The 26,189-nt window shown below is 47.9% G+C and overlaps 1 protein-coding gene and 1 long non-coding RNA gene across 2 annotated transcripts in view; one reads left to right on the top strand and one right to left on the bottom strand.

The window, feature by feature from the left end:
* Nucleotides 1-15,477, top strand: part of LOC144825272 (uncharacterized) — an 80,142-nt gene extending 64,665 nt beyond the window's left edge. Inside the window, exons 6-8 of the mRNA XM_078684125.1 lie at nucleotides 7,065-7,079; nucleotides 14,428-14,551; nucleotides 14,602-15,477. Of these exons, the coding sequence (XP_078540251.1) occupies nucleotides 7,065-7,079; nucleotides 14,428-14,551; nucleotides 14,602-15,238 (776 nt within the window). The 3' untranslated portion in view covers nucleotides 15,239-15,477. The remainder of the gene's footprint in view (nucleotides 1-7,064; nucleotides 7,080-14,427; nucleotides 14,552-14,601) is intronic.
* LOC144825381 (uncharacterized) overlaps nucleotides 1-26,189 on the bottom strand; it is a 77,740-nt gene that overhangs the window by 8,129 nt on the left and 43,422 nt on the right. The window lies entirely within an intron of this gene.

Raw genomic sequence — 26,189 nt, 5'->3', positions numbered from 1 at the left:
CTCAACACAGATGTCGTCAAAGAGAGCCGACAGATGCGGAATCAGCTGTTCTTTAAAGGCTTTATAAAAGCCCGCTGTCAGGCCATCCGTTCCCGGAGCGCTACCAGACTTCATGCTCGTCAGAACTTCGGATATTTCGTCTTTTTCCATAGGGTGCATAAGAAATTCCCTATCCGAGTCTGGCAGAGTGGGGAGGTCTATGTGTCCAAGGTAGTCCTCAATGTCCTCCTCGAGGTTCCCCCCCGCGCTGTGTAGAGGTCTGTATAGTAAATTTTAAACTCGTTGGCTATTTCAACTGGGTCAGTGAGGGCCTCGCCCGCAGCCGATTTTACCTCTGTGATTTGCTGGCGTTTCCTCCCGCCCCCAATTATCCTGGCCAGCAGTGCGCCAGGTCTGTCGCGTTCTCCATACACTCTAGCTGTGGCATATTTTCCCATGTGTTTGACTTCTCTGTCTGCTTCGTCGTGGTATTCTTCGAGTAACGTTTTAATTTCGTCGCTCACCCAACTGTCAGCACTTTGTCTCTGTCTCTTTTCCAGAACTTCTAGCCGCTTCTCGAGGTCTGCTAGGCGCGTACTAATAGCCTTCAGCACGCCTGAGTGCTTGGACATCGCAACCCCTCGAATGTATACCTTGAAAGTCTCCCATACAGTTTGAAAGCTCTCCACTGAGCCACTATTAGTGTCAAAGAATAGGTCTATGGCCGCAGCTAGCTCACCCCTGAACACTGGATCTAGTAGCGAGTATGGTGGAAATCGCCAAGTAAAGGGCGGGATAGCCGAGCCCCGGGCTTCCATCTCCAAGAGCACAGGTGCAGTGGTCCGAGAGCGTTCTGGGAAGTACACTACATCTAGCAATCAAGCCTAAGCTGGAATCCGGGATCAACCAGTAGTCAATCCTGGTGTGTATATAGCGATACCCAGAGTAGTGAGTATAGCCTCCCTGTTGTGAATTACGTGATCGCCAGGCATCCTCCAGGCTTAGCCGCATCATAATGCCTTGTAGTTCAACCGCCGCAGGCTTGCGGTGCGGGCCAGCAGACCTTGAGGAAAATCAGAAAAATGGTCAGGCGATTTAGTCGATGTTGCTTAAGTAATTTTGCCCGGCGTTAAACGCCTCTAATACCATACGAAGTTTATCAAATAAAGAGGCAGGCGCTGGAGACAGGAAGACAGGAAACCAGTTTCATTCCGACGGAGCAGAACACATCAGATCGGACAACAAGGTATCGTCTCGAGGTACTCTCTAGCAGCCTCTCTGAGGCCTGGCCTTTTATACACTGGTTTACGACATGTGACCGCTCTTTATTACAATAAAGACATTGTGAAGTAATGAAAAAAAGACATCCCCAGTACCCCCCAGTTCCGGCTCATTCCAACACGTGGTTACAGTAGAGGTCCTCACCCCCCATACAATAGGAAGGGGCTATCACGCAGCTGAGTGTTCCGCCGATTCCTTTGGAATGTGTGCGCCTGATCGAATCTCAGGGGGTGGGGAGGTCATGATCAATAGTAGCTCCTTTGAAGAGGGGCGAGTGCATACAGTAGTGGGCAATAAACTGTATCTTCAGGCTAAGGGATGACCAGCGGTCCGTGCAGACAATCGGGCTCAGAGGAAGGGGTCATCAAAGGAGAGATATTCATGAAAGGAAGGATCGGTGTGGACAACGAGCGTAGAGGAAGGGTTTATCAAAAGAGGGGTATTCATGGAAGGAAAGGAGGTGTTGGTCAGGCGCGGGGTGTGATTCCCAGAGACAGAGTCATGCGGAAGGGGGGGTTTCATGACTTGTGCATGTAAGAGCGGGGGCAGCCAGGGTGCATGGGGGATGCTTGCAGGGTCAGGGAAGTGCGCTGATGATCGATCGTGAACAGGGAGACCATGGTACCTAAAAATGGCTGTCGTGTATGTTCATACGTGAGTCTGAGGAATGGGCAAGATGGCGCAGATGATGTTCAGTTCACGAACTAAAATTCCACAGTCCTCCCTTTTAACATGTCTCGCCAGCTTGTCAATTCGGATCTATCCCCATAAGACCACGTATTTCTATCTCATAGAGGGGACTCATGTGCTCAGTTCTAAAGTCCAAAGTCTTAGGGCACATACAGTTAGAAATGAGGCAACACAAAGGTGGCAAACATTGAATACCTAAGCAACACCCACACAGTACCACGACTGGTATCAGTATAAATGTAAACAACCTCCATCCCCAGTCCTTCAAAGTGTCCCAAAACCAGCTTCCAAGTGACCATCCTTCTTGCTCTTGGTGAACCTCTGAGGATAGTCTGTGGAGGTGTTCGATTGCTTTGTAGACTGAAGGCGAGTTATCTGGCACGTAGGTGCAACAGCTGGAGCCGATGATGCGGCATGCTCCTCCACGGTCGGCCAGAACCACATCTAGAACAAGGCGGTTTTGAAGAGCCACCAGGCGGACTGCCTGAAGCTCAGCCGTGTTGTTAGCGAGGATGCCAGCCGTGATGTTAATGGTTGTTTCTACTGCCTGAGTCAGGTGTCGGATAGCGCGGCTATTTGCCATTGGGCCCCACAGAGGAACAAGTCCCTTCACCGCATCCAGGAACTGTGCTCCGGTGGAGTCGGCTTGTCCAATGTCTCCGGCGCGCTTTTGCCGGTGATGGTAGGCTGGGGCCACATACGTGGGGGGAAGAATGAAGGCGATGTAGCACGTACCCCTCCAACCTTTCGGGAGCCAAGTGTAAGCTTTGATGCCACAAACAAAGTACATATTCGGAGAAGCAACAAAGGAGGGGGGATCAACTGAGACCAATGTTCGGGTGATGTGGCAGGAACTGTGACCCACCAGCTGTGTTCCCTGGCCTTCGAGGCACACGAGACCTGTGACATTGATGACAGACAGGGCCACAGTCAGAGTGGCAGCCGTTCGCTTCCGCAGGTAGGAGAAGGTGGGTCTAGCTGGATTGTGGAGCACTTGCATTTCAACTCATTCTTTGGCAGGGATGTTCATATGGAAGGTGGAACCTGAGGTCACAGGACAAAAGGGGGCAGACGTCCTTCCTGTTTTGTTCAGCCAGAACCCATAGTAGAAGTGTGACACTGTTTGACCAGAAGCGGCGTTGTCCTTGTGGCTTTCCTGCAAGAGGATCAACCAGGCGAGGCAGGAGCCGTGAACTGAGAAAGGAGAAGGGATGAAGGGGATGGAGTGTCCAGTGGCATGCGGGAGCAAACCGCAGACCCAGCAGTTCGTGGCATTTGCAGCAAGGTTGTGCTGGTGCAATAATTGCACGAAGGAATTGTTCCAGAACTCCTTACGCCTTTCTCGGAGCTGAGGCGAAAGGGAGATCAGGTGATGCTCTTTCATGGTGGTTGGCTGTGCAGTGGTCGGCAATATCTGATGAGCGGGTGTGCTTTCCTCCAAAATCCAGAAGGAAGTCATGAGGAGGAGGCAAAGGAGGAAGAGAATGAAGAAGGCGATTGTCTTTGATTTGTGCAAATTGTCAGCCTTTGGGTTCCTGTAGTGGGTATTTCCGCTTGCTTCCATCATCTTCTTGTCTGGCGCTTCCATCATCTTCTTATCTGGCGCTTCCATCATCTTCAAGGTGCTCGGTAATGGGCAGAACCACAGACTTTGTTTAGCTTCTCTCTGGGTAACCCTTGGTTGTTTTAGGCCACCGTTCTGAGATTTTAACTTAGTCCGTGGTCTACTTAGCCGAAGCTCCCTCCTTTTCGACGCAGGAAATACCCTTCCCGGGATGGCACAGTGGGATCAGAGAATTTTGCAAGTTCAAGTGCCTCGGTATCAGGATAGCAGTTCAGTGATGGCCGGTCTTTGTTCAGGAGCTCTTCTTGGGTGTCGACGTTTTCTGTCGTGGCCAGGGTCGAGGAGACCTTCTTGCAGTGGTGTGCGTGCAGCCAGTGCCTTTTTCCCTCTACTCGAAGAGCCGTCCGAGTGGTGATCAGTACTTGCCAGGGGCCCGTCCACCGGGGTTCCAGACTCTTTGCCCGTTGAAAATTCCGGACTAAAACATAATCTCCCGGTTGGATATCGTGACCGGGACCCCTGGAAGCATCGGGGATGGCCTGCTGCACCTGTTGATGAATGACAGACAACGTTTTAGTTAATTTGCACAAATAATCTGACAGCAGGACGTCGGGGACGTTGTGAATGGAGTTCGGTTTGGGGGCAGTCCAGAGGTTCATTGGTCGCCCAAACACAACCTCGTAGGGGGTCAAGTGGTGCTTAGTGGGAGTGGAGCGCATCGATAGCAATGCCAGTGGGAGGGCATCTGGCCACTTAAGTCCTGTGGTGGGCACTATTTTTGACAGTTTCAGTTTCAGTGTAGCATTGTGTCGCTCAACTAGGCCAGTGGATTGGGGGTGGAAGACCGCATGGAACCTCTGCTTTACCCCCAGCCCCTTCAAGATTAGTTGGATAACTTCAGCTATGAAGTGGGGGCCATTGTCGCTCCATAAAATTCGACAAAGACCGTAGCGAGGGAAAAACTCTTTCAGTAGTACTTTGGCAGTAGTCATAGCAGTGTTATCACGGGTAGGATAGGCTTCCACCCATTTGCTGAAGGCGCATACAATGACTAATACGTACTTCAAGCCTTGGCATCTCTCCAGCTGGATGTAATCTATCTGGAGGACCTCAAAGGGGTGGTCGGGGATCCCAAACCCTCCCCGGGGTACCACAGTTCCTTTCCCGGGGTTGTGTTGTAGGCAGATAAGGCACTGCTGGACCAGGCGTTTGGCTGAGTCGGGGATTTTGTTGTTGTGCCAGACTTTGGAAATGAGTTCAATCATGGGGGCAGAACCTATGTGTGCAGGGGAGTGTGCCATAGTCAGTATGGGAATCAAGTATGAGTCAGGCAGCAACCATTTGTTCGTGTCTTTTGTCCGCCAGCAGCCTTCATCGTCCTTTAGACCCACCCGTGCCCATTCAGTCAGTTCGTGAGGTGTGCTGGCCGACTGGATGTCCCTAATCGTTTCCCTAGCGTCAGTCCATTTTTCTGCTTGTGACCTGGTCCCATATATGCGTGTCGTCGTCCTATTCTCAGCTGTGGTTCGGGCAGTGATGTCGGCCAGTGCGTTTCCCTGTCCAACTAAGTCCGTCACCTTCTTGTGTGCCTGGCATTTGATCACTGCTAATCGTTTGGGGAGGAGAACTGCTTCAATCAGGGCGGAGACTAGATCTCCGTGAAGGATGGGCGTGCCGTGGGACGTCAGGAATCCCGTTTCCCTCCACAAGAGCCCAAAATGATGAACCACCCCGAAGGCATACTGGCTGTCCGTGTAAATGTTTGCCGTGGTTCCTGCTGCTATGATACATGCTCGTGTGAGGGCAATTAGCTCTGCCGCCTGTGCGGATCGTTGCGTGATGCGGGCTGTTTCAACTACTGTTCGGGCTGTCGTCACCGCATAGGCAGCTGAAGTGGTGCCGTCTGGGAGTTTGATACAAGAGCCGTCTACCCATAGTTCTCCATCAGGGTCTGTAAAAGCAATGTCTCGGAGGTCAATTCTACTCCTGGTCTGTTAGTCCGTGAGGGTCACACAGTCGTGTATAGGGGGCACATCGGGGTCATTTTCAGGCAAGGGCAACAGTGTAGCAGGATTCAAAGTTGTGCATCTCTTCAGAGTGATGTGGGGTGCAAGTAGAGTCAATTCGTACCCCGTCAGTCGTGCACTAGTCAGGTGTTGAGTCTTGGTCTGGTTCAAAAGGGTGTCAACTGCGTGGGGTACTAACACCGTGAGAGAGTTCGAAAGTACAATTCCCTCACTCTGACGGATAGAGACAGCAGCGGCGGCTACTGCTCGAAGGCAGGCAGGTAAAGCTCTGGGACTGGGTCAAGAGTGGCAGAGAAGTAGGCACAAGGGCGTTGTTTGGAGCCGATGGGCTGAGTTAGAACAGACAATGCGCATCCCTCCCTTTCGTGAGTGAAGAGGGAGAAGGGGCTTGGAGTAATCTGGTGTTCCTAGGACGGGTGCCGAGCAAAGGGCATCCCGCAGCTCCTTAAAGGACGCTTGGCATTCGGGGGTCCAAGGGAGTGGGAAGGGAACATCTTTGGCCAACAGGGAAAGTAGGGGCTTTATAATGAGACTGAAATTTGGTAACCATTGTCGGCAAAAAGAGGTAAGGCCCACCAATGAACGGACTTGCTTCTGTGTTTTTGGGATGGGGGTGTCTAGGATGGTTTGGATTCGGTCGGGCGTAAGTTTCCTCCCTTCTTTGGACAGGAGATGGCCTAGGTATGTCACTTGAGGCTGGCAGAACTGCAGTTTCTTTTTGGAGACTTTGTGGCCATTCTCCGCAAGAAAGTGCAAGAGTTGGATAGTGGCCGTGATTGCAAGTGGAGTGGTGTCGGCCGCCAAAAGGATATCATCGACATATTGGATCAACACCACTCCATCTGGTAGCTGGACGGCGTCCAGCTGTCTTTTGAGGGCCTGGCTGTAAATGCTGGGACTTTCAGTGTAGCCCTGGGGAGCTCTACAAAATCGGTACGAACGGTTTTTTAAGGTGAAGCCGAAGAGATAACGGCTGTCTGGATGGATGGGGATAGAGAAAAATGCATTCTTGAGATCAATAACGGTGAAGGTGGTGGCAGTGGACGGGATGAGGGTCAGAATGGTGGTGATGTCAGAGACTACGGGGTACTGTGGCACCACCACTTTGTTGACTTCTCGCAGGTCGATGATGAAGCGGTACGCTTTCTCATCTCCCTCACCTTGCTTCTTAACAATGGGTAGGATAGGGCTGTTGCAGACATTACTAACCACTTCTTCCACCACTCCTGCATCTACCAAGGACTGAATAATCGCTACCAATGCCTTCTCGCCTTCGGGCGATATCCGGTACTGTGGGAGTTTCGGGAGTATTGCGTCTGGTCGAACAGTTATGTGCACAGGGTCGATCATCATTCGTCCTACATCCGAGTCGTTTCTGGCCCATAGGTACAGGGGTAGGGTGTCGAGCAAGGATGGGTCAGCATCAGTTATAGAGTACATATGTCGTGCGGGGCGGGATCTGGACATGCTCGGGTTGTCGTACAGGATGACTCGGACTCCATCTGGGGAACACCTAATAGTAGCTCGGAAATGTTTTAGTAAATCAATACCCATAATGGCGTCAGGGGAGTTGGAAGAGAGCAGAAATGTTGTGTCAGTGGGGTTGTTTCCTAGGTCAAAGGAGATAGGTACAGACAGGGGATTAGTGGAGGGCGTTCCATCGAAACCTATCGATGTAATGTGTGAGCCAGACAAGGGTGCCCTTGGAATCAGTCGCTTTGATAATACACTACGTGTTGCTCCAGTGTCTACCAAGAATGGAGACTTTGTACCCAGGACCTTAGCGGTGACGTAAGGACCTTGCTGGTCAACACAGAGCTCGACTGGATCCCTCCCTTGCCCCTGGCAGTCCTATGCAAAGTCGGGAGTGTTCTCACTGTCAGATAGGTGGTACTGGTTCTGTCGGGGACGGTCAAATGTGTTCGATCTTCCTGGTCTGTCGCTGTTGGTGTCGTTTGTGTACCCCCGCCCCTGCCCTCTAGTCCTGGGGCCATTCGTCATGTCCCTCGTTTCTTTATTTTTAATTAGTTCCAGAAGAACCGGACATTGAGACTTCCAATGCCCGAATCCTTTGCAAAATGCACACTGATTATCTTCTATGTCCCTACGTCCAGAGTAGGGAGTGGGTGTGCGGTCCTTTGGGGGTGGATTTCTAGGGGCGATTGATTGGTAGCTCCCCCTGTGTAGTTCTTTCCCGACTGCCACCCCTTGTATCTGGGCTATCATCACCCTTTCTTTCAAATCTTTCTTCTTTCTCTCGATTGCCCTATCATTCTCATTCTTTTGGTGTTCGTAGTACTGAGCCATTTGGAGGATAGCGGCGGGTTTGGAGGCCCCCCAACTACTCTCGCTCGTTTGTAACTTTTGGGAAACCTCTCGTGACAGACCCTTTACGTAGTTTTGCACAAATAGGTGTTGTCCGGTTGCGGTGGTCATGTCTTGGCCACTGTAGTCGGAGAAGACCGTTTCAAATCGGGAGAAGTATTCTGATACTTCTTCCTGGGGTTTCTGACGGCAAGCCGTGACTATTGACCAATCTACCTTTTTCTCTGGGATCAAGGTTTTTAGTTTCTGAACTATTTTGTCCGGAAATTCCAGTATGTCTTTTATCGGTTTCCTTCCGGGCTCTCGTCGTCTATCTAGCTCACCGAGTTGATTCCAGGTATGTCCGAACAGATCTGTGTGATCGGCTTCCGGATTTGCTTCCACATGTCAGCCGGCAGACATAACCCGAAAAACAAATCAATGTCTGCTAAAGTCATTATCGTTGAACCCAAGGCTGTGCCTAATTCGGTGTAAAATGCTGTCGGGTTCTTCCTTAAATCAGGCAGGGTTTGCCTAAAGGTTAAAATATCTTGTCGATCCCATGGTTGGTAAACCCAATTGTACACAACCCTCCCTTTTGCATCTGCGTGGTTGATATCGTCGTTTGTTCCCTGACCTCTTGGGGGAACCCAGTAGGGGGCGGCTTCTCTGATAGGCATCATAGTGTTGGCTACTTCTAATGGGGACTCAGCCGTTTCAGGGACTGTGATCTTAACCTCTGGTTTCTGTTCCGTGAGGTGGCGGAAGACTTCAAGCGTTTGCATGAAGAGGTCTGTCACATCGCGCTCAGTCCCATCTCCAACATCGACCTTTCTATATAGAGCCGTCAACTTAGCAGGACCCTTATTTTGATACCTATCCTCATATGCGTTCAGGGTGTGGTAGCTGAACCGTAAAATGAAATGCCGTCTGTGGCTACCGGCATGTGAATTGTGCATATCCATCGTATATTCTTCGCTCTCCTTCCGTTCTACCAGTGTCTTTGCTATCTTGTCAATCCCATCCCGCTCGTCTTTGCTCAACCTATTTGGTCTGGCTGTTGACTGCTTGCTAGTCTCGAGTTCATCTGATGTTGTTACCAATGTGGCCGGTGCGAAGGCCGTAAGAGCCGGGGCACTAGCGCTAGGTTCACCCTCGCCCGCACTCAGAACTGGTAGGTGCTGTGCTAGAGGCTGGCAGGGGGCATAAGGAGGGGGCATGTAGATAATCGGAGGACCTAGCAGTAACTCGTCGTTTGCCCGTTGTTTGGAGGGCATCTCCGGGTAGAGCGTAGAGGGGGTCCTAACAGGGCATTGGCCTGCCGACCCTGATTCTTGCGTTTGTCTAACTTCCTCTCTCCTTCTTATTTCTTCATCTAGTTCCTTAGCGGCCAGGTGGGCTGCCTTTCGTAACTCTTTCCCTATTTTTGCTTCTTCTCTTTTCCTTCGTTGCTCTGCTTCTTTGCGCCACATGCCGATACTATCGAGCATGGTGGGCGTTGCCTTATTTGTTCTAACAGCTGCTTCTAACGTTTTTATTTTATGATCATCATAGGAACCTATCAGTGGCCACTGACTTTCGGGGTCCTTTTTTGTATATTTATGCCATAACTTACTATAAGCTATAGCGACTAGTCCTTGTTTAGTGAACATGTCCTTATTAGGGGTGCCCTCCAATGGAGCTGGATGGTTCATCTCTAATAAGCGGCCCGGGTTGTACCAACTACCAATCAGTGGGGAGAAGACAGGCATGACAGATTACAACGGGGGACAAAGGTCCGCACTACCTATCTTTCACTATTTGCAAAGACTAGACAGAATATTGCTATTCTACGTTATTTGCAAGCAGAGAACCTCAAAAGAACTATACTCCAAACAATCTATGTTCGGACAATCAATCAGTGGGGAGAAAAATAGGTACGGCAGATTACAATGGGGGACAAAAGTCCGCGTTACCTACCCTTCACTATCCGCAAAGGGAGATAGAATATTCCTATTCCTCCCCGTTTGCAGGCAGCGAATATCTCAAAGAGCGACAAAGCAAATACTAGTATTTCAATCAATCAATCAATTCGCAATTCGTCGTGTGTCACGACCTTACCCGGACCGCATGGACAGTTTCTCGTCTTCCGCTTCCAGCGCCCGATCGTCCTCTACTCTCTGTTGCTACCGCGGCACTCCTGATGGTTCCCAGTCAGGACCGTAGATCACTCGGGAGAGGTCTGCTCGGAACCAGTGAAGTTCGGATGATCGGCTGGCAGACGAGGGTCTATCGAACAGGAGCTCTCCCGATCGTTGCAGTCGTTCACTCTGTCGTCGGGACCTCTCCCACTGGATCCACGTGTCGCTGATGGGCCCCACGCTTGGGACGCCAATTGAGGAAAATCAGAAAAATGGTCAGGCGATTTAGTCGATGTTCCTTAAGTAATTTTGCCCGGCGTTAAACGCCTCTAATACCATATGAAGTTTATCAAATAAAGAGGCAGGCGCTGGAGACAGGAAGACAGGCGACCAGTTTTATTCCGACGGAGCAGAACACATCAGATCGGACAACAAGGTATCGTCTCGAGGTGCTCTCTAGCAGCCTCTCTGAGGCCTGGCCTTTTATACACTGGTTTACGACATGTGACCGCTCTTTATTACAATAAAGACATTGTGAAGTAATGAAAAAAAGACATCCCCGGTACCCCCCAGTTCCGGCTCATTCCAACACGTGGTTACAGTAGAGGTCCTCACCCCCCATACAATAGGAGGGGGCTATCACGCAGCTGAGTGTTCCGCCGATTCCTTTGGAATGTGTGCGCCTGATCGAATCTCAGGGGGTGGGGAGGTCATGATCAATAGTAGCTCCTTTGAAGAGGGGCGAGTGCATACAGTAGTGGGCAATAAACTGTATCTTCAGGCTAAGGGATGACCAGCGGTCCGTGCAGACAATCGGGCTCAGAGGAAGGGGTCATCAAAGAAGAGATATTCATGAAAGGAAGGATCGGTGTGGACAATCGAGCGTAGAGGAAGGGTTTATCAAAAGAGGGGTATTCATGGAAGGAAAGGAGGTGTTGGTCAGGCGCGGGGTGTGATTCCCAGAGACAGAGTCATGCGGAAGGGGGGGTTTCATGACTTGTGCATGTGAGAGCGGGGGCAGCCAGGGTGCATGGGGGATGCTTGCAGGGTCAGGGAAGTGCGCTGATGATCGATCGTGAACAGGGAGACCATGGTACCTAAAAATGGCTGTCGTGTATGTTCATACGTGAGTCTGAGGAATGGGCAAGATGGCACAGATGATGTTCAGTTCACGAACTAAAATTCCACAACCTATCAAGGGTGGGGTCCAGTGTGAGGTTCATATCTCCCCCCCACCAAAGGTCGGTAGGGTTATAACATCAGAGTTTACTCGCTAACTCTTTGTAAAACTCGGGGGAGTCGAAGTTGGGACCGTAGGTGTTGATGATGACTAAGGACACACCCAATCCAGTGCATCTCGAGATTACATAGCGGCCCTCCGAGTCAGCCTCTAGGGTTTGTTGAGTCAGTTTGGATTTGAGTTTCACCCATGTCATGACACCCCTGGCGTGTGTAGTAAAGCCTGCAGCCGCCACATTACCTTTTAGTCCCCTACAGTGTAGCATCTTACTATCCATAGGGAGGTGAGTCTCCTGAATCAAGGCCAGATCTTTACTGTGTCGCTGCAAGTAACTTAGCACTTTACGCTCTTTTCTGTGATCATTCAGACCACGCACATTCCACGTGAGCGCCCTAAGTCTGTTAGCGCGCGTATTGTCTATGTCATCTGCCATCGCATTGGTTTCGCTGCATTAGCACTCTTGGAGTCTAAATTGGTTGTGTGATCACTCTGTGTATCGCGTTTGCCCCTAATGTGTGTTATGCTGTGTTGTGTGCTGCGTGTATTTGGTTGCGCGGAATTCAGTGTGTCTACCATAGGACAGTGAATTTTCACCCCTTCCATTTCTCCATCCCCCCCCCATCCGCAACAGACCAACACCAACCTGGCCTAAGTCAATACCCCTACCCTCCCCCTCCCACAGCAGACCAACCCAAACACGGCCTAGCATGATAAGACATCCACCCGCAATCATTTAAAAAAACCTCAAATAAGTCCCCTCAGGGACTAATAGTGCATACAGTGCTAGGGCCAAGATTGCCAGTGAAACAAGAAAGGCTGTCGTTGCAAGTGTGCATCAATATCGCCCCTAGTGCCATCACCACAAGTATATAAAACATCTAGAGCTATACATCAATCGTTATTTCTCCCAGGCTTCTCTCAGCAGTCAAACAGCCGCCCCGCCCACCACGCTCAGGCAGTCCTTGAGAGAGCACCGCATCCGAGGGGGTGTGCCGTCGCTACGCATGCAGCCGCATGCAGACGCATGTCGCTTAATGTCATACAATAAATGTTGAAATGGAATGTTCTCACCAAATCGTAGTGCAGTTTATCACTAGAAGGAGCCTCAGAACTACGTTGTCCTTATCCGCCTAGTTAGAGCAGTGCCTCATGGACACAGACCACGGCTCCAAGTCCAATGCTGGGTTTTTCATCGCCCGGACCGAGAGCGCGATCCTCAGGGCGAGTGAAACCCCTATTCCTGGTCGTCCAGCCGGCTACTCTGTTCCTCCGCGCCGTTTGGGCTCCTGGGATTGCTTTTCTGTTCCTTGGTCCATGTTTTTAGGACCTTTTGCAGGTCTTTCGTGTCCGTGAAAAAGTGGGAATGGCCCTGACGATTAATTCGCAACTTCGCCGGGTAGAGCATGGCATAGTCCAGACCGAGGTCTCGTAGTTGCTTTTTTGTAGGGAGCGAAGTGTCTGCGCTCTTCTTGCACTTTCGCCGTAAAGTCTGGGTACAGCGAGATGTCAGAACCCTCGTATTGTAGCTTCCCCTTCTCACGAGCAATCCGCAACGCCGTGTCCCTGTCTCTATAATTTAGTAATTTGGCAATGATTGGTCTCGGAGGGGTTCCCGGACGGGGGCAAGGACCCAGTGTACGATGCGCCCTTTCTACTATAAACATGGGTGAGAAGACATCATCCCCCAACAGTGTAATCAATAGTTTTTGCACAAAGAGCTCCATTTTTCCTGTGTGGGTTGTCTCTGATATACCCGTAATGCGTATATTGGCTCGCCGGGAACGGGCTTCTAAGTCCTCTGACTTATCCTGTATGACCTGAAGCAGCTTGTCAAGTTGTTTGTGGTCTTTATCCAGCCCCGTCTGCGCCTCCTCAGCTTCGGTCAGGCGCCTCTCCGCCATGTCAAGTCGCTCCGCGTGCTTGTCCACCCTCTCTGACATGCGGTCCATTCTATACGTCAGGGCATCAAGCTTGGTCCCTATAGATGCCATACTTTCCTGCAGGCCCTTCTCCATTGTGACCAGGTGTTCTTTGATATCAGAGTAGATCGTGCCTTCCGAGCCTTTAGTCTGCTGCGCAGGGTCCGAGAGCTTAGTTTGGGTCTTATCTCCCTTTCCCATGTTGCCACGTAGATTGCAGCAGCCCTAGGCCGCTCACCGCAGCTCAGAAGACAGGCCTCTCCTCAGGGACCACGCCACACTCTGCCCGCCCAATCCCAGCCAGCTCCCGCATGGCGTCGCACAGCAGGAGTCCACCAGGGCCGCATGGTTCTCACCTTAGCAAGGAACCGTGAACTGTGCTCTTTCGCGTTTACAGGCTCTCTCTACGTCGACGTTCCGCAAAGGCCAGTGGTGTGGAGGCCCCCTCGAGCAGCGTCCAGCAGAGAAGGGGCTACTACCAGCCAGTGAGTCGCTTCCCAGTGTGATAGTGTGGTTCGTCAGTAGTTAGCAGCAGGGAGGTCCACTCTCAGCTGCGCCGCGTCTCATGACCCTTGCAGCAAAAAACCACACAAACCAGTGTATAGCCAGGAGTGTTAAGGGTCCTGCCCAAACCAGCACCACAGCGGGGCGTCGTTCCGTAGGCCAGGCGGCCCTCCAATCTTCAGTTTATGTCCAAAGGGGGGGGGCCCTAAGTCCAGCAGCCCCATGCTTCCCAGCAGTCTTGCTCGCGCTTGTGGGCTCGGGCACAGACAGCGCCACAGGCTGTATCGGGTCAGGCCACCGTAGCGCTGGAGTGCGCCAAAAGTGTGCAGTCCCTCCCGAGGCGCAGCAACGTTTCCAGGCCGATGTGGGTGATAGGCCCTCAACCGGGCAGTCAGTGCGCTGGGTAGCCACACGCAGGGTGACGCACGCCAGGCCGCCTGCAAATTGAGGACCCCGGTCTGTGGCCCAGCTCCCCGGTGGATTCGTCTCCGCGCCTGCTATGCTCAGGCTGCACAGAGTCTTCAGAGTCTCCAGCGGCCGCCGTCGGAGGTGTCAGCCGCTGTGTGCCTCCGTTTTGGGGTCTTTTTCTCCGTGTGATTAGGATTATTTGCAGATTTTGTAGGTGATGGCGCAGAGCTCCTCTATCAGGCGACCGCCATCGGTGCCAGCAAGCTCCGCCTCACCGAATGTGGAAGTATTTTTAGTGATTCCACAACATTAAGGAATCATCAGCGAACACACACAGGGGAAAAACCATTCAAGTGCAGTGTATGTGTGAAGAGATTTAGGTGGTTATCAGAACTACGAAGACATCAGCAATCACACACAGGGGAAAAACCATTCAAGTGCAGTGAGTGTGAGAAGAGCTTTAGGCAGTTATCAAACCTACAAAGCCATCAGCGAACACACACAGGTGAAAAACAGTACCATTGCAATGAATGTGACATGCATTTATTGACTCTTCATCATTAAGGATTCATCAGCGAACACATAAAGGGGAAAAACCATTCAAGTGCAGTGAATGTGCGAAGTGCTTTAGTCAATCAGCATACCTAAAAGAGCATCAGCGAACACACACAGGGGAAATACCATTCAAGTGCAGTGAATGTGCAAAGTGCTTTAGTCAATCAGCACACCTAAAAGAGCATCAGCGAACACACACAGGGGAAAAACCATTCAAGTGCAGTGAATGTGCGAAGTGCTTTAGTCGTTTACCAGACCTACAAATACATCAGCGAACACACACAGGGGAAAAACCATATGTTTGTAATGAATGTGGCAGTTGTTTTAGATGTTGCTCAGCGTTAAGGATTCATCAGCGAATACACACAGGTGAAAAACCATACCATTGCAATGAATGTGGAAGTAGCTTTAGCCATTGCTCTGCATTAAGGACTCATGAACGAACGCACACAGGGGAAAAACCCTTCAAGTGCAATGAATGTGTGAAGAGCTTCAGTCAGTTATCGAACTTACAAACACATCTGCGAAGACACACTGGGGAGAAACCATTCAAGTGCAGTGAATGTGCAAAGTGCTTTTATGGTCTCTTCAAAATTAAAGATTCATCTGCTAACTCACTCAGGGGAAAAGCCATTCAAGTGCAGTGAATGTGTGAAGCGCTTTAGTCCATTATCAATTCTACAAAGTCATCAACGAACACACACTGGGGAAAAACAATACAATTTCAAAGAATGTTGAAGTAGCTTTAGTGATTCCTCAAATCTCAGGATTCCTCCAAGAACACACACGGGCAAAGCCATTCAATCGCACTGAATTTGTGAAGAAATTGAGTCACTTATAAGGCCTTCAAAGACATCAATGAACATAGACAGGGGAAAACATTCAGTTCAGTGAATGTGTGAAGAGCTTTAGTCAAATACCAGACCTGCAAAGACAAACAAACACACGCTGGGGCAAAACCATACCATTGCAATGAATGTGAAAGTAGTTTGGTGAATCTTCAGAAGCTATAATAGAAAACATCCCGGGGGTTGGGGTCCTGCAGAGGTAAGAGCCCCTTCCCTAAATAAATAAGTACAGCCCTGGGGGTGGGGTCCCCAGGGCCTATAAAGGCTCGGGGAGTGGAGCTGCACAGAACACCCTAAATAAAAAGAATTCAAAAAAAGAGTAAATGAGATGCATAAGCCACACATTTATCATTTATTGCTCCTTGAAAGAGTTCCCTACAATGCCCTGCAGGTGTTTCTGAGTATATTTTTGCAGCTTGGGTGCTCCAAGAAGGCAGAGGGGGACTACAAAGCATGTTAGTAACGTTGTGGGGGGCTGCATTCTCCTCAGGAAATGATGCACTTTATAATGTTTTGTAGTTTTTATGCTGTCCCTAGAAAGTTATTTATTATTCCCAATCTCAAAAAAGTGGGTTTTAGGCGTGTGAGACCAGCTCTTATCTTTTTACCACTCCTCTCTAATGGCACTGTTTTGCATACGCTTAACTTTTTACGGGTCGCTGTTAGACTCAGGTCAAACTGCAATTAACTTCTGTACTGTAATTCATGAATTTGTATCTTGTGTTCTGATTAACTTGGACATATTATATTTGTCAATCTGTAACTTGGAAGATGTTTCATCATTTTGTATGACTTTTATGGTTTTCTTTTATAAAACCGAATAAAGTTTGTTGATAATAATCACTAGGGGATTCATTTACAGGGTAGCATGGTATCCCTCACAATAACTCCAGGAGTCACAGTCCACACAATGTACATGCGTTGTTCCCCCTACTTCCAACCTTACATATACCCCCAATCACCTGCCCAAACCTCTCCCTGCTGATGCCAATGTGGTACTCCGTCAACCCGCAGACCATATTTTTGGCTCCTTTGAAACTGCCCATACAATAAAACTGATGCAGTTGTAAATACATATCAAGTACCATTTGTTGTGTTTGAAACATTTTATTGAATAATAAGACCTAATAATCATAAAATTATTAAAGCAAAACAATCAGTTGCTATACACATGAGACAAAAGTTGTACATAAAAATCAACATACTTTAACACAGCAAAGTTATGTAGAGCACAATTCTTAATTTCGGGCAATCTTTAAAGTTCAACAATAGAAACGTTCATAAAGAACAGGAAAGGAAAGAAAGAAGGTGGGATACAGTGGTTTCATTAATGTAATGCTTCCTACATATAGAAAAACAAATTCTAAATATTTTCCTTAAGCAATAAAGTCCTCACATTAAAATACTAAGAGAAATCTATTGAACAATGAACATTTCATATGTAATTAGAATTCAATTTGAATATTTTAACCTCCTCAGCATTTTTTGACTCATGATTACAACCTGAATGCTTTCTGGAAAGGAATTGCCTCATGGGTTCAAAATCACATCTTTTCCAACAATAGGATTCAAATGATAAACTTGAATTTCAATTCAATTTATTGATTTAGGCCTTTTTGGAGATCAACAATTTTAAATATATACAAAATCCATACACTTTTGTAAAATTATCACCTAAACTTGAATTCAATCCACTTTTTGATTAAACACTTCCTATTACAGCAAGCATCCCAGGACAACTTGTTGTTATCTTCGCAATTAGTGATAATGTTTCGGTTGGCAACAACAATAAATATGTTTAGAATTTTACCACGAAAGCAAAAACATGCCATTTCAGAATCATGGAGCACAATAAAATGTAGGAACAGAAGGGCATCTTTTGGTGTAGCAATCATTGAGGTTTGACCAGGCTAGAAACTAGAATTCCTGAACTTTTGGACATTTAAATGTCATATTTTAATAGAGTTCAAACAGACCCAGCACAAGCTCCACGAAAAATAGAAGATGAGTGAATTGTACTTAGAGAAAATCTGCTGATAAGTAATCCATTGATGTAAAATACAGTGGTCAGGCAATGCTTGTGGATCTAATCTATTCAGATTTTAACTCCGTGGTTTGTTCAATAAATTGACTGAGCATAATACTTGAAGGTCCATCTCTAAGAACAGTTCTATTACAGTTTTAGTTTCGATAACACTAATATAGAACATTGATGAATAGATTTTAAAAGCCATGGGTGGAATTGATCCTTGGTCTAAATCTAGATGTGAAATAATTTCTATTAAAAAAAAGAAGACTTAAAACTAACTAAGCTAGACGTGACTTTATAACTGGTTAATTAAAAGTTTCTGGAGGTTTAGTATATATGAACAACTCCTTTTTTCTATGGTGTGTCATAAAATTGATGCTCAAAATTTGGGTAAGAGTACATAATGTCAAAAAATTCAATACTGCTTTTAGATCAATTTATTTTTGAAAGCTTGAAGTGAAAGACAATTCTAAGTGGCATTTGCTTATGAGTAGGCGCTAATGACTATTTCCGGATGACAATGTAGGTAGCATTTTTTGTATAAGGTGTGTTAAAAGTATGGGTAGGGAAAATGGCTATTTTGGCCAAAGGCTCCCCTTTCTATATGCATGCTAGTTTTAATTTGTAAACAGAATCACAATTTTTTATGTGGTACACTGTAATGTTATATGAATCTATTTTACCCTTCTGATAAGCAAGGGATGACGATGAACCGTTTTTTCGTCCCTGGTTTTAAATGGATTCAGGTTGGAACAGACGAGGTGTTGGTTGACTTTGCCTCAGATAATGGTTGTTTCCCGCATGCTGCTTTCATGCGCCTTAAATCCCTTCAGTGGAAGAGGCGGCTGCATGCCTGCATATCTGGCCAGATCAGTACTTGGCTGTTTCGGTTCTCCAGTGGGGCTAGAATAGAAGCTGTTAAGGGCAGGGGCTTAGCTTCCGATTGGTGCAGCAGGTGCAGTGGCACCAGGTCCCACATGCCTTAAAGGCCCACTGACCCTTGATAACTGCTGTTTGTCACAGTTCAAACAAAGGCCTGAGGGGACCACAGAATGATGATTATTGCTGTTTTCCACAATCCAAATAAAGGGGAGGGGTCACATTTCCTTTATTGCATTGGGGCCCAGGGCACACTGGCTAGGCCACTGGTTAAGGATGCAGTGGGAAAAGGTGGCGAGACAGGTGGAATATTTAAACAGCTCGACGATGACTTCATTCGTGGGTATTACAGTATTCATTGCAATTAAAGACTGAAGCAGGAATAGATCCCATAATATAGGGAGGCCTACTTACAAATGCATCGATCAGCGGCTGTCTTTTAACTTCTCACCTCTCCTAATTTACAGTTTTATTTTAGATACAGACTTAAATCGTGACCTATGAATATGTTTATCTATCTTTAGGTTCAAATGACCCATCTTTTCCATATGCAAGTATCAGACAGGTCAGGAACGCCTAGTTCAAGTTCAAGTTCAGGTATTTATAAAGCGCACTACTCACCCAGAGGGTCTCAAGGCGCTGGAGGGAGGGGTTTACTTTTTATCGAATAGCCATGTTTTCAGTTCTTTTCTGAAGGATATGTGATTCTGAGTAAGGCGGAGGTGGGTGGGGAGTGAGTTCCAGGTCTTGGCAGCCAGGAAGGAGAAGGATCTGCCACCCATGGTAGTTTTTCGGATGCGCGGGACTGCGGCGAGGGCTTGATTGGATGATCTTAGTTGGCGGGTGGGATAGTAGAAGGACAGTCGGGTGTTGAGGCATTCGGGTCCTAGATTATAAAGGGACTTGTGTGCGTGGGTAAGAAGGCGGAAAGTAATTCTTTTGTTGACGGGAAGCCAGTGGAGGTTTTTTAAGTGACCGGTGATGTGCTCTTGGCGCGGGATGTCTAATATGAGTCTCGCTGATGCGTTTTGGATGCGCTGGAGTTTTTTTTGCAATTTTGTTGTAATTCCTGCGTAGAGTGTGTTGCCATAGTCCAGTCGACTCGTGACCAGTGCATGGGTGACAGTCTTTCTTGTTTCGAGGGGGATCCAGCGGAAGATCTTTTTGAGAATGCGAAGGACGTTGAAGCAGGAGGACGATACAGCGTTGACTTGTCTGGACATTGAGAGGGAGGAGTCTAGAATGAAGCCGAGGTTACGTGCATGGTCTGTGGGCGCAGATCCCAAAGCGGAAGGCCACCAGGAGTCGTCCCAAGCTGAGGGGGAGGATCCTAGATTGAGCACCTCCGTCTTGTCTGAGTTGAGTTTTAAGCGGCTCTGTTTCATCCATTCGGCTACTTCTTTCATACCTTCGTGAAGGTTGTTTTTGGCGGTGTTGGGGTCTTTGGTGAGGGAAAGGATTAGCTGGGTGTCGTCGCGTAGGAGATGATGTTGAGGTTGTGTTGACGTGCGATGGAGGCGAGGGGACTCATGTAGATGTTGAAGAGGGTGGGACTGAGTGAGGAGCCTTGAGGTACGCCGCAGATGACTTCGGTGGGCTCTGAGTAGAATGGGGGGAGTCGGACTCTCTGTGTTCTCCCGGCTAGGAATGAGATGATCCAGTCCAAGGCTTTTCCTTGTATGCCGATGTTGTTGAGGCGTTGTATGAGGGTGTTGTGACAGACAGTGTCGAAGGCGGCGGAGAGGTCGAGTAGAATGAGGGCCACTGTTTCACCGTTGTCCAGGAGTGCTCGGATGTCGTCGGTCGCTGCAATGAGGGCTGTTTCGGTGCTGTGTTTGGCTCGAAAGCCGTTCTGTGAGGGATCCAGGGAGTTGTTGGATTCAAGGAAGGCTGCTAGTTGGCTATTGACGGCTTTCTCGATGACTTTGGCCGGGAAAGGGAGTAGGGAAATGGGTCGGTAGTTTTTCAGATCTGAGGGGTCTGCTGTTGGTTTTTTCAGAAGGGCGCTGAGTTCGGTGTGTTTCCATATTTCTGGAAAGGTGGCGGAGTCGAAGGAGCAGTTGATGACATCGCGGAGTTGGGGAGCGATGATGGAGTCAGCTTTGTTGAAGATGAAGTGGGGGCAGGGGTCAGAAGGTGAGCCAGAGTGGATTGAGTTCATGAGGCGAATGGTGTCTTCAATGGTGATTGGGTTCCAGGAGTTGAGGTAGTTAGTTGGAGGGGTGGGATCTGAAGTGGGTGGGGTGAGTTGGTCATTGGGAGTATTCTTGAAGCTGTTGTGGATGTCGGCAATTTTGTTGTAGAAGAAGGAGGATAACGCATCGCAGAGGTCTTGGGAGTTAGTGATGTCGTTGGATGCTGCGGGAGGGTTGGTGAATTCTTTGACGATATTGAAGAGTTCCTTGCTGTTATGAGAATTGTTGTCGAGACGGTTCTTAAGTGCTGACTTCTTGGCGGATCGGATCAGTTGATGGTGTTTGCGGGTGGCTGTCTTAAGGGAGTCCATGTTGTCTGAAGTTTGTTCTTTTCTCCAATTCTTCTCCAGGGTGCGGCATGTCTTCTTGGATTTTTTAAGGTCATCATTGAACCAGGGAGCTTTTTTGCCGGATGATTTCGACTGGTGTTTTTTCAGGGGTGCTAGTTCGTCCGCACTGTGGGTAATCCATTGCTTGAGGTTGGTGGGCGCTAGGTCTGGGTCCGTTGCCAGGGTGGGAATGTTTTGGCTGAGTGATGTGAGGAGTTGTTCGGTGGAGATTTTGTTCCATTTTCTTCGGGGAATGGGTTGTAGACGGTTGTGGGTCAGGGTTGTTTTGTAGCTGAAGTGAACACAGCTATGATCCGTCCAGTGGAGGGCTGTAGTATGATCGAAGGAGATGTGCTTGCTGGAGGTGAAGATAGGGTCGAGCGTGTGTCCGGCTATGTGAGTGGGGGTGTCAACAAGTTGTTTGAGTCCGAGATTGGACAGGTTGTCCAGAAGGGTGGTGGTGTTGTTGTCGTGAATGTTGTCAAGGTGGTAGTTGAGGTCTCCTAGAAGAATGTAGTTCTCGGAGGCGAGGGCGTGCGGGCTGACAAAGTCAGTGATGTCGTCACTGAATTGAGATCGGGTGCCTGGGGGCCTGTAAATGAGTGTTCCTCTAAGTGTGGTCCTGGGGTCGGTGTGGATCTGAAAGTGGAGGTGTTCGGCGGTTGCAAGAAATGGCTTTGAACTTGATAAGGCCACATTAATCACTGGTCTTGAAATACAAATGGCAGCATTAGGCACGCAGAGGTGTAATCTACGTAATCTCATTATGTTCAGGGTACGGGAGGGTGTTGAGGGCACAAAGCACTTTGACAAAAACATTTCCGCCACCGTAGAAATTCAATCTTCCTTGTCCTCCCCTAGTATACAAGTAGTACCACATTCTTTGTTTACCTGAATTAAATAGGCACACAAAATAGTACCGTATTTAAAGGCCCAGTTCAGAATTACAGGGAAGGTGGACTGTCTCAGACTACACATTGATGCAGTCTTCAGTGGGTGCTGTCATCCCACACAGGCATCGAGGGAAAGAGTCTTTAGAAGTGGCAAAATCAATGCCTTTTTCCAAGCTTCTGGATAATAGCCAGACTTGAGCACCATTTTAATAACAAAGTGAGATGAGCAGAAATGGTAGCTGAAACTGAATGTTGGGCAAGAATCTGCAGGGCTCCACATTTCATAGTGTCGATAAGATAAGAGACTTTCTCTTCAGAAAGTGGGGTGAATGTACTCATTACCAGGAAATGGTAAGTTAGTTTATTCACCGTACGTTACTCCACTGTATCTGTCCCTAAAGATTATCTGGTGTTATCTTAAAATTCAGGAATATTTGATTCACTTTAGAAAAAAGAATACGGTTAGTTCATCACAGCTTTTCGGCTGGGAGTTGCTACATTTTTAAAATCAAAGGATGAAAGTCATTTAACTGTGTTGAACAACAGGCTGTAACTCTTCCTCCAAAATTGTTATTGGTGCCTACATTTCATTTTCTTTTACATTTCTTGAGATCATAGGAGTACCATGGCGCGGAAGGCGCAGACAGATGGTTAGTCTTCAATCTAAAAGGCCCTACTTGACAAACTGTCTGGTAACAATGTGCAAGATGATTAGCCTTAAGTAGCTCAAGATTATCACTGATCAGAAGTGGCTCTCACTTCAGAAAAGGTTGAAGACCCCTGTTGTAAACACTTAATATCCCCAAAATCAAATAATTTGAAATGTGCAACAACAAAAAACCCAGAAATGTGCTACAAAACAAAGAGTATCCGTTGGGCCAGTCCTGTGAAAGGGGGCTTGTTTTTACACTTGCAATAATTGTCTAGGATAGATAGGTCAGGCATGATGCAAATTGTGAAATGGAGATGGGTACACATGTTACCTCCACCCTTTTCAAGTGGGAGTTCAAAAATATGGATCCAGCCCACAAGGTTCTGAGTTTCCCAGAAGTGTACTGAACCCCAGACCGACCGGAGCCTTGAAGCAGCAAGAGTATATTGTAGTTACCAGACAGCCCAAGAGCTCTACAACCAGCAGAATATACCCTCCAAGACTCTACACAAGAACAAAAAGAAGTTAGAATAGCCTAGCCCTTTTCCATGTCACCCTACCCCACAGCACTGCCACCAACCCCACCACAATAGCCTTGAAAACCATAGCTCCTTTCCCCCAAACACTGCCATCATCCATTCCCACAAAACACTGGCCCTTTCTGCTTGCCCTAAAGCTACTCCCCCACACTGCAAGCTACCCTCAAAACATTACATGGCTACACTGTCTGCTTCTGCCAGAACACTGCCCTCTATCCTGCCACCCCCACCCAAACTGACCCCTACCCTACCCTACCATTGTCCCTATTTCCAAACACTACCCTCTACACGCTCCTTTGTATCCTGAAAACACTGGACCCTCACCACCAAAACACTAGGGAGGGTGAGCTGGATGAGAAGGGGTGAGCGGAAGCCACCAAAGAAAGGCCAGAGGGCTCAACCAGGTGTTTTTTTCAAGCAGTGGACGGGGCAGTGGCGCGTGTGGTGAAAAATATTGGTCCACTGGGCCCTGTGTTCCACTACATTTAAATCTTGCCTTGTCCCAGGTCCCACCACATCCCCCATGGGAGGTGGAACCCTGCAGTAATATACTGCCCCCTTCTCAGGGGCCACCACACTGGGTGGCCCATGCCCCATTCCATTTCCTTGCCTAGGGCACCCACAGCCCTGGGCGAGGATAAGGAAGAACGGGCAAGCTGTAGGAGTGGAGGAGACAGATGCACACTGCTGCAGCATGCCAGAATAACCTACCTGATCTTCTTTTTGGTGCCCTGTTCTCCGATGTACAGTCTGTTCTCTCCTCTGGCTGCAGAAGTGTCCAGGCTGCAGCCAGGAAGGTCTTCCGGTCAGGCGGCAGGTGGTGGAGTCCGAAGCTCTTCAGATAAATGCAAAACAGCAGGCAGGCCGTGAGGAGTAAATAAACAAAGCACACATCGCTTGCCTGCTGCTGAGACTCCTCCTTTTATTGGCTCATTGGCGAGCGCTGGATCAATGCAAGGACGAGGTTGCATTCACTAGCATTTTTATGAAAAGTGCAGGCTTGTTACAAAACTGGCGATTTTTTTTTGCACATCGCTATATCCTGGAGGGTCTGAATGACAATGCTCCCAAATATAATCATGCCCTGTGGGAAACGGTGGCCTAAACTCTGCCGGTGAACACGAGCTATTCAGGATAGATATGTGGCAGTGAAGTTTGTAATATGTTGTGACTTGGACACAGCCAATTGCTTTGGTCAGGCGATTGACATGAGTGTGGAACTTCGGTGCATTGCCTGGATTAGGTCTATATGCTTCTCTAAAGATACCCGAGCATCGTTAATGGACAAGCTATTCAATGGCTCTCACCTTTTAAGCAGGAAAGCGGACTAGGCCCCAGACAGATTCCTTGGGTCTGTCTGCCTCCGCCACGCAATTTCAACAGAAATCTCGTCCCCTTTTGGCTACAGTAGGGTTTTGCAACTCTGCCAGCACCAGACCCTGCTGCAAACCCAACAGGTCTCTTAGTTCTTTCATGGCCATGGCACACAAAGGCAACGTCCAGGACATCATGCCACTGCGTGACCTGCCTCTACAACTGGTGCAGCCACAAAACCTCTTTGTGTCCTTCCAGACAATAACTCACCCTATTGTAGGCAGTATCCAACATATTCTCCAGTCAATTAGATTATGCCAGTGGCAGACCCATCTCCCTATTCCACCCAGACTAAACAGTGGCGACGGATGTATCACGTCTGGGATGGGAAGGCCATATGGGAGACAGAGATTAGGGAACCCTCATCACCGGCAGAGACCAAACTCCACATCAAGCTGTTGGAGTTGCGAGCATTTCACTTGGCGGTGGAGGTCTTCCTGCCCACCATCACAGGAGGGCGGGTGCAGCTTCTCAAAGACAAGGCAGTCAATGACAATGGTCTCATCAGGAAGTGTCAGACTTGAACTTGTTTGACAGCGAGCCGAGGATTCACTGGCTCCCAGGTACGCTGCCGCGAGATACAGAAGAATCCTTACTGGGTTGTATTGAATATAGTGTGAGAAGCATATGGGAGAGACGGTGATCTACCATCCTGATGAGTCCACGGTAATTAACTGGAATGGTTGAAACATTGACTAAACAGGGACTATTTCATATAAATTATGTCTTCTAAGAATCGCCTTTGCTTAACTTGGATTGTACATAGGCAATTTACAGCCCTGTTTTTGTCAACAAAATGTGGATCTGACTATTTTATCATCATATCACTTTCATCTTGAGCACTGCGCAGTCATCACTCAACGATTTATATATACCCTTGCTGCTGAGAATACAATTAGAATTTTTGGAAATGAAAAGGCCTCATCTGAATTCTAATCATGATAAAAATGGTGAATTAATATCTGCCCAGGGCCTGCATATGTGATACAGACCAGTGAGATAATGAACTCATAGACCCCTGTAGTTGTTCACAGTGCGCATGGGAAGTGCTTCTATGCATCTACGCTTGCCAAGTTCAAATACTTTATTCGGTTAATTGACAGTAACCATAAAAGCGTACAACATGAAATTTCATTTACAAAGAAGTAATATGCATAATTTACCATATAAAACAATATTCAACAAAAAGAGACAGTTAAAATTCATCCATGCCAATTGAATTCCGCAATATAAAAACATGTTTTAAAAATTCTGAGACTGTTGCAACCGTTAAAACTGTATCTAATCTCTGTAGTTCTAAAAACGCTGGGCGGCATCGATTTAAATTCATTTCCTTAAGCATAGGGATGATAAGTTTCCTGCGAGGCAATGTATAAAATGTACAGAAAAATAATACGTGGATATCAGACTGGGCTGAAGAATCATCACATGGGCACAAAATTAAATCATGAAACCATGAATTTGTAACAGGGAAAATCAAGAGTCTAAAAACAATGTTTAATATAAAACGCGTCAGGATAAACCTCATAATTAATCATATATAAGGTTAAATATGGCTGTAGTTTGTCCCTAGACGATATCACTTGGTGTAGAGAAACAGTCTTTTACTTTACTTCCTCTTTTATTCTTTTCTCCTGAAGATGTTCCATACAGAGTTTTTTCAATGCTTTTCTGGGTATTTTAACCATTGTGAGAGGATCATCGTAGTATTGGTTGCAATCAATTTCAGCTAGGAAAGATTTAACATAATCGAGCCACTTGAACCTACTCACTTTTTCTAATTTTAAGACATCCCAAAGAATAGCGCGAATTAGGACACACTCATTAGTAGTCCATACCCTATGCCAGAGGAGGATAGGC

This window comes from Lissotriton helveticus, chromosome 1_1 (genome assembly GCF_964261635.1).
Source record: "Lissotriton helveticus chromosome 1_1, aLisHel1.1, whole genome shotgun sequence".
NCBI lineage: Eukaryota > Metazoa > Chordata > Amphibia > Caudata > Salamandridae > Lissotriton > Lissotriton helveticus.
This window is presented reverse-complemented; position numbering and strand designations above follow the sequence as displayed.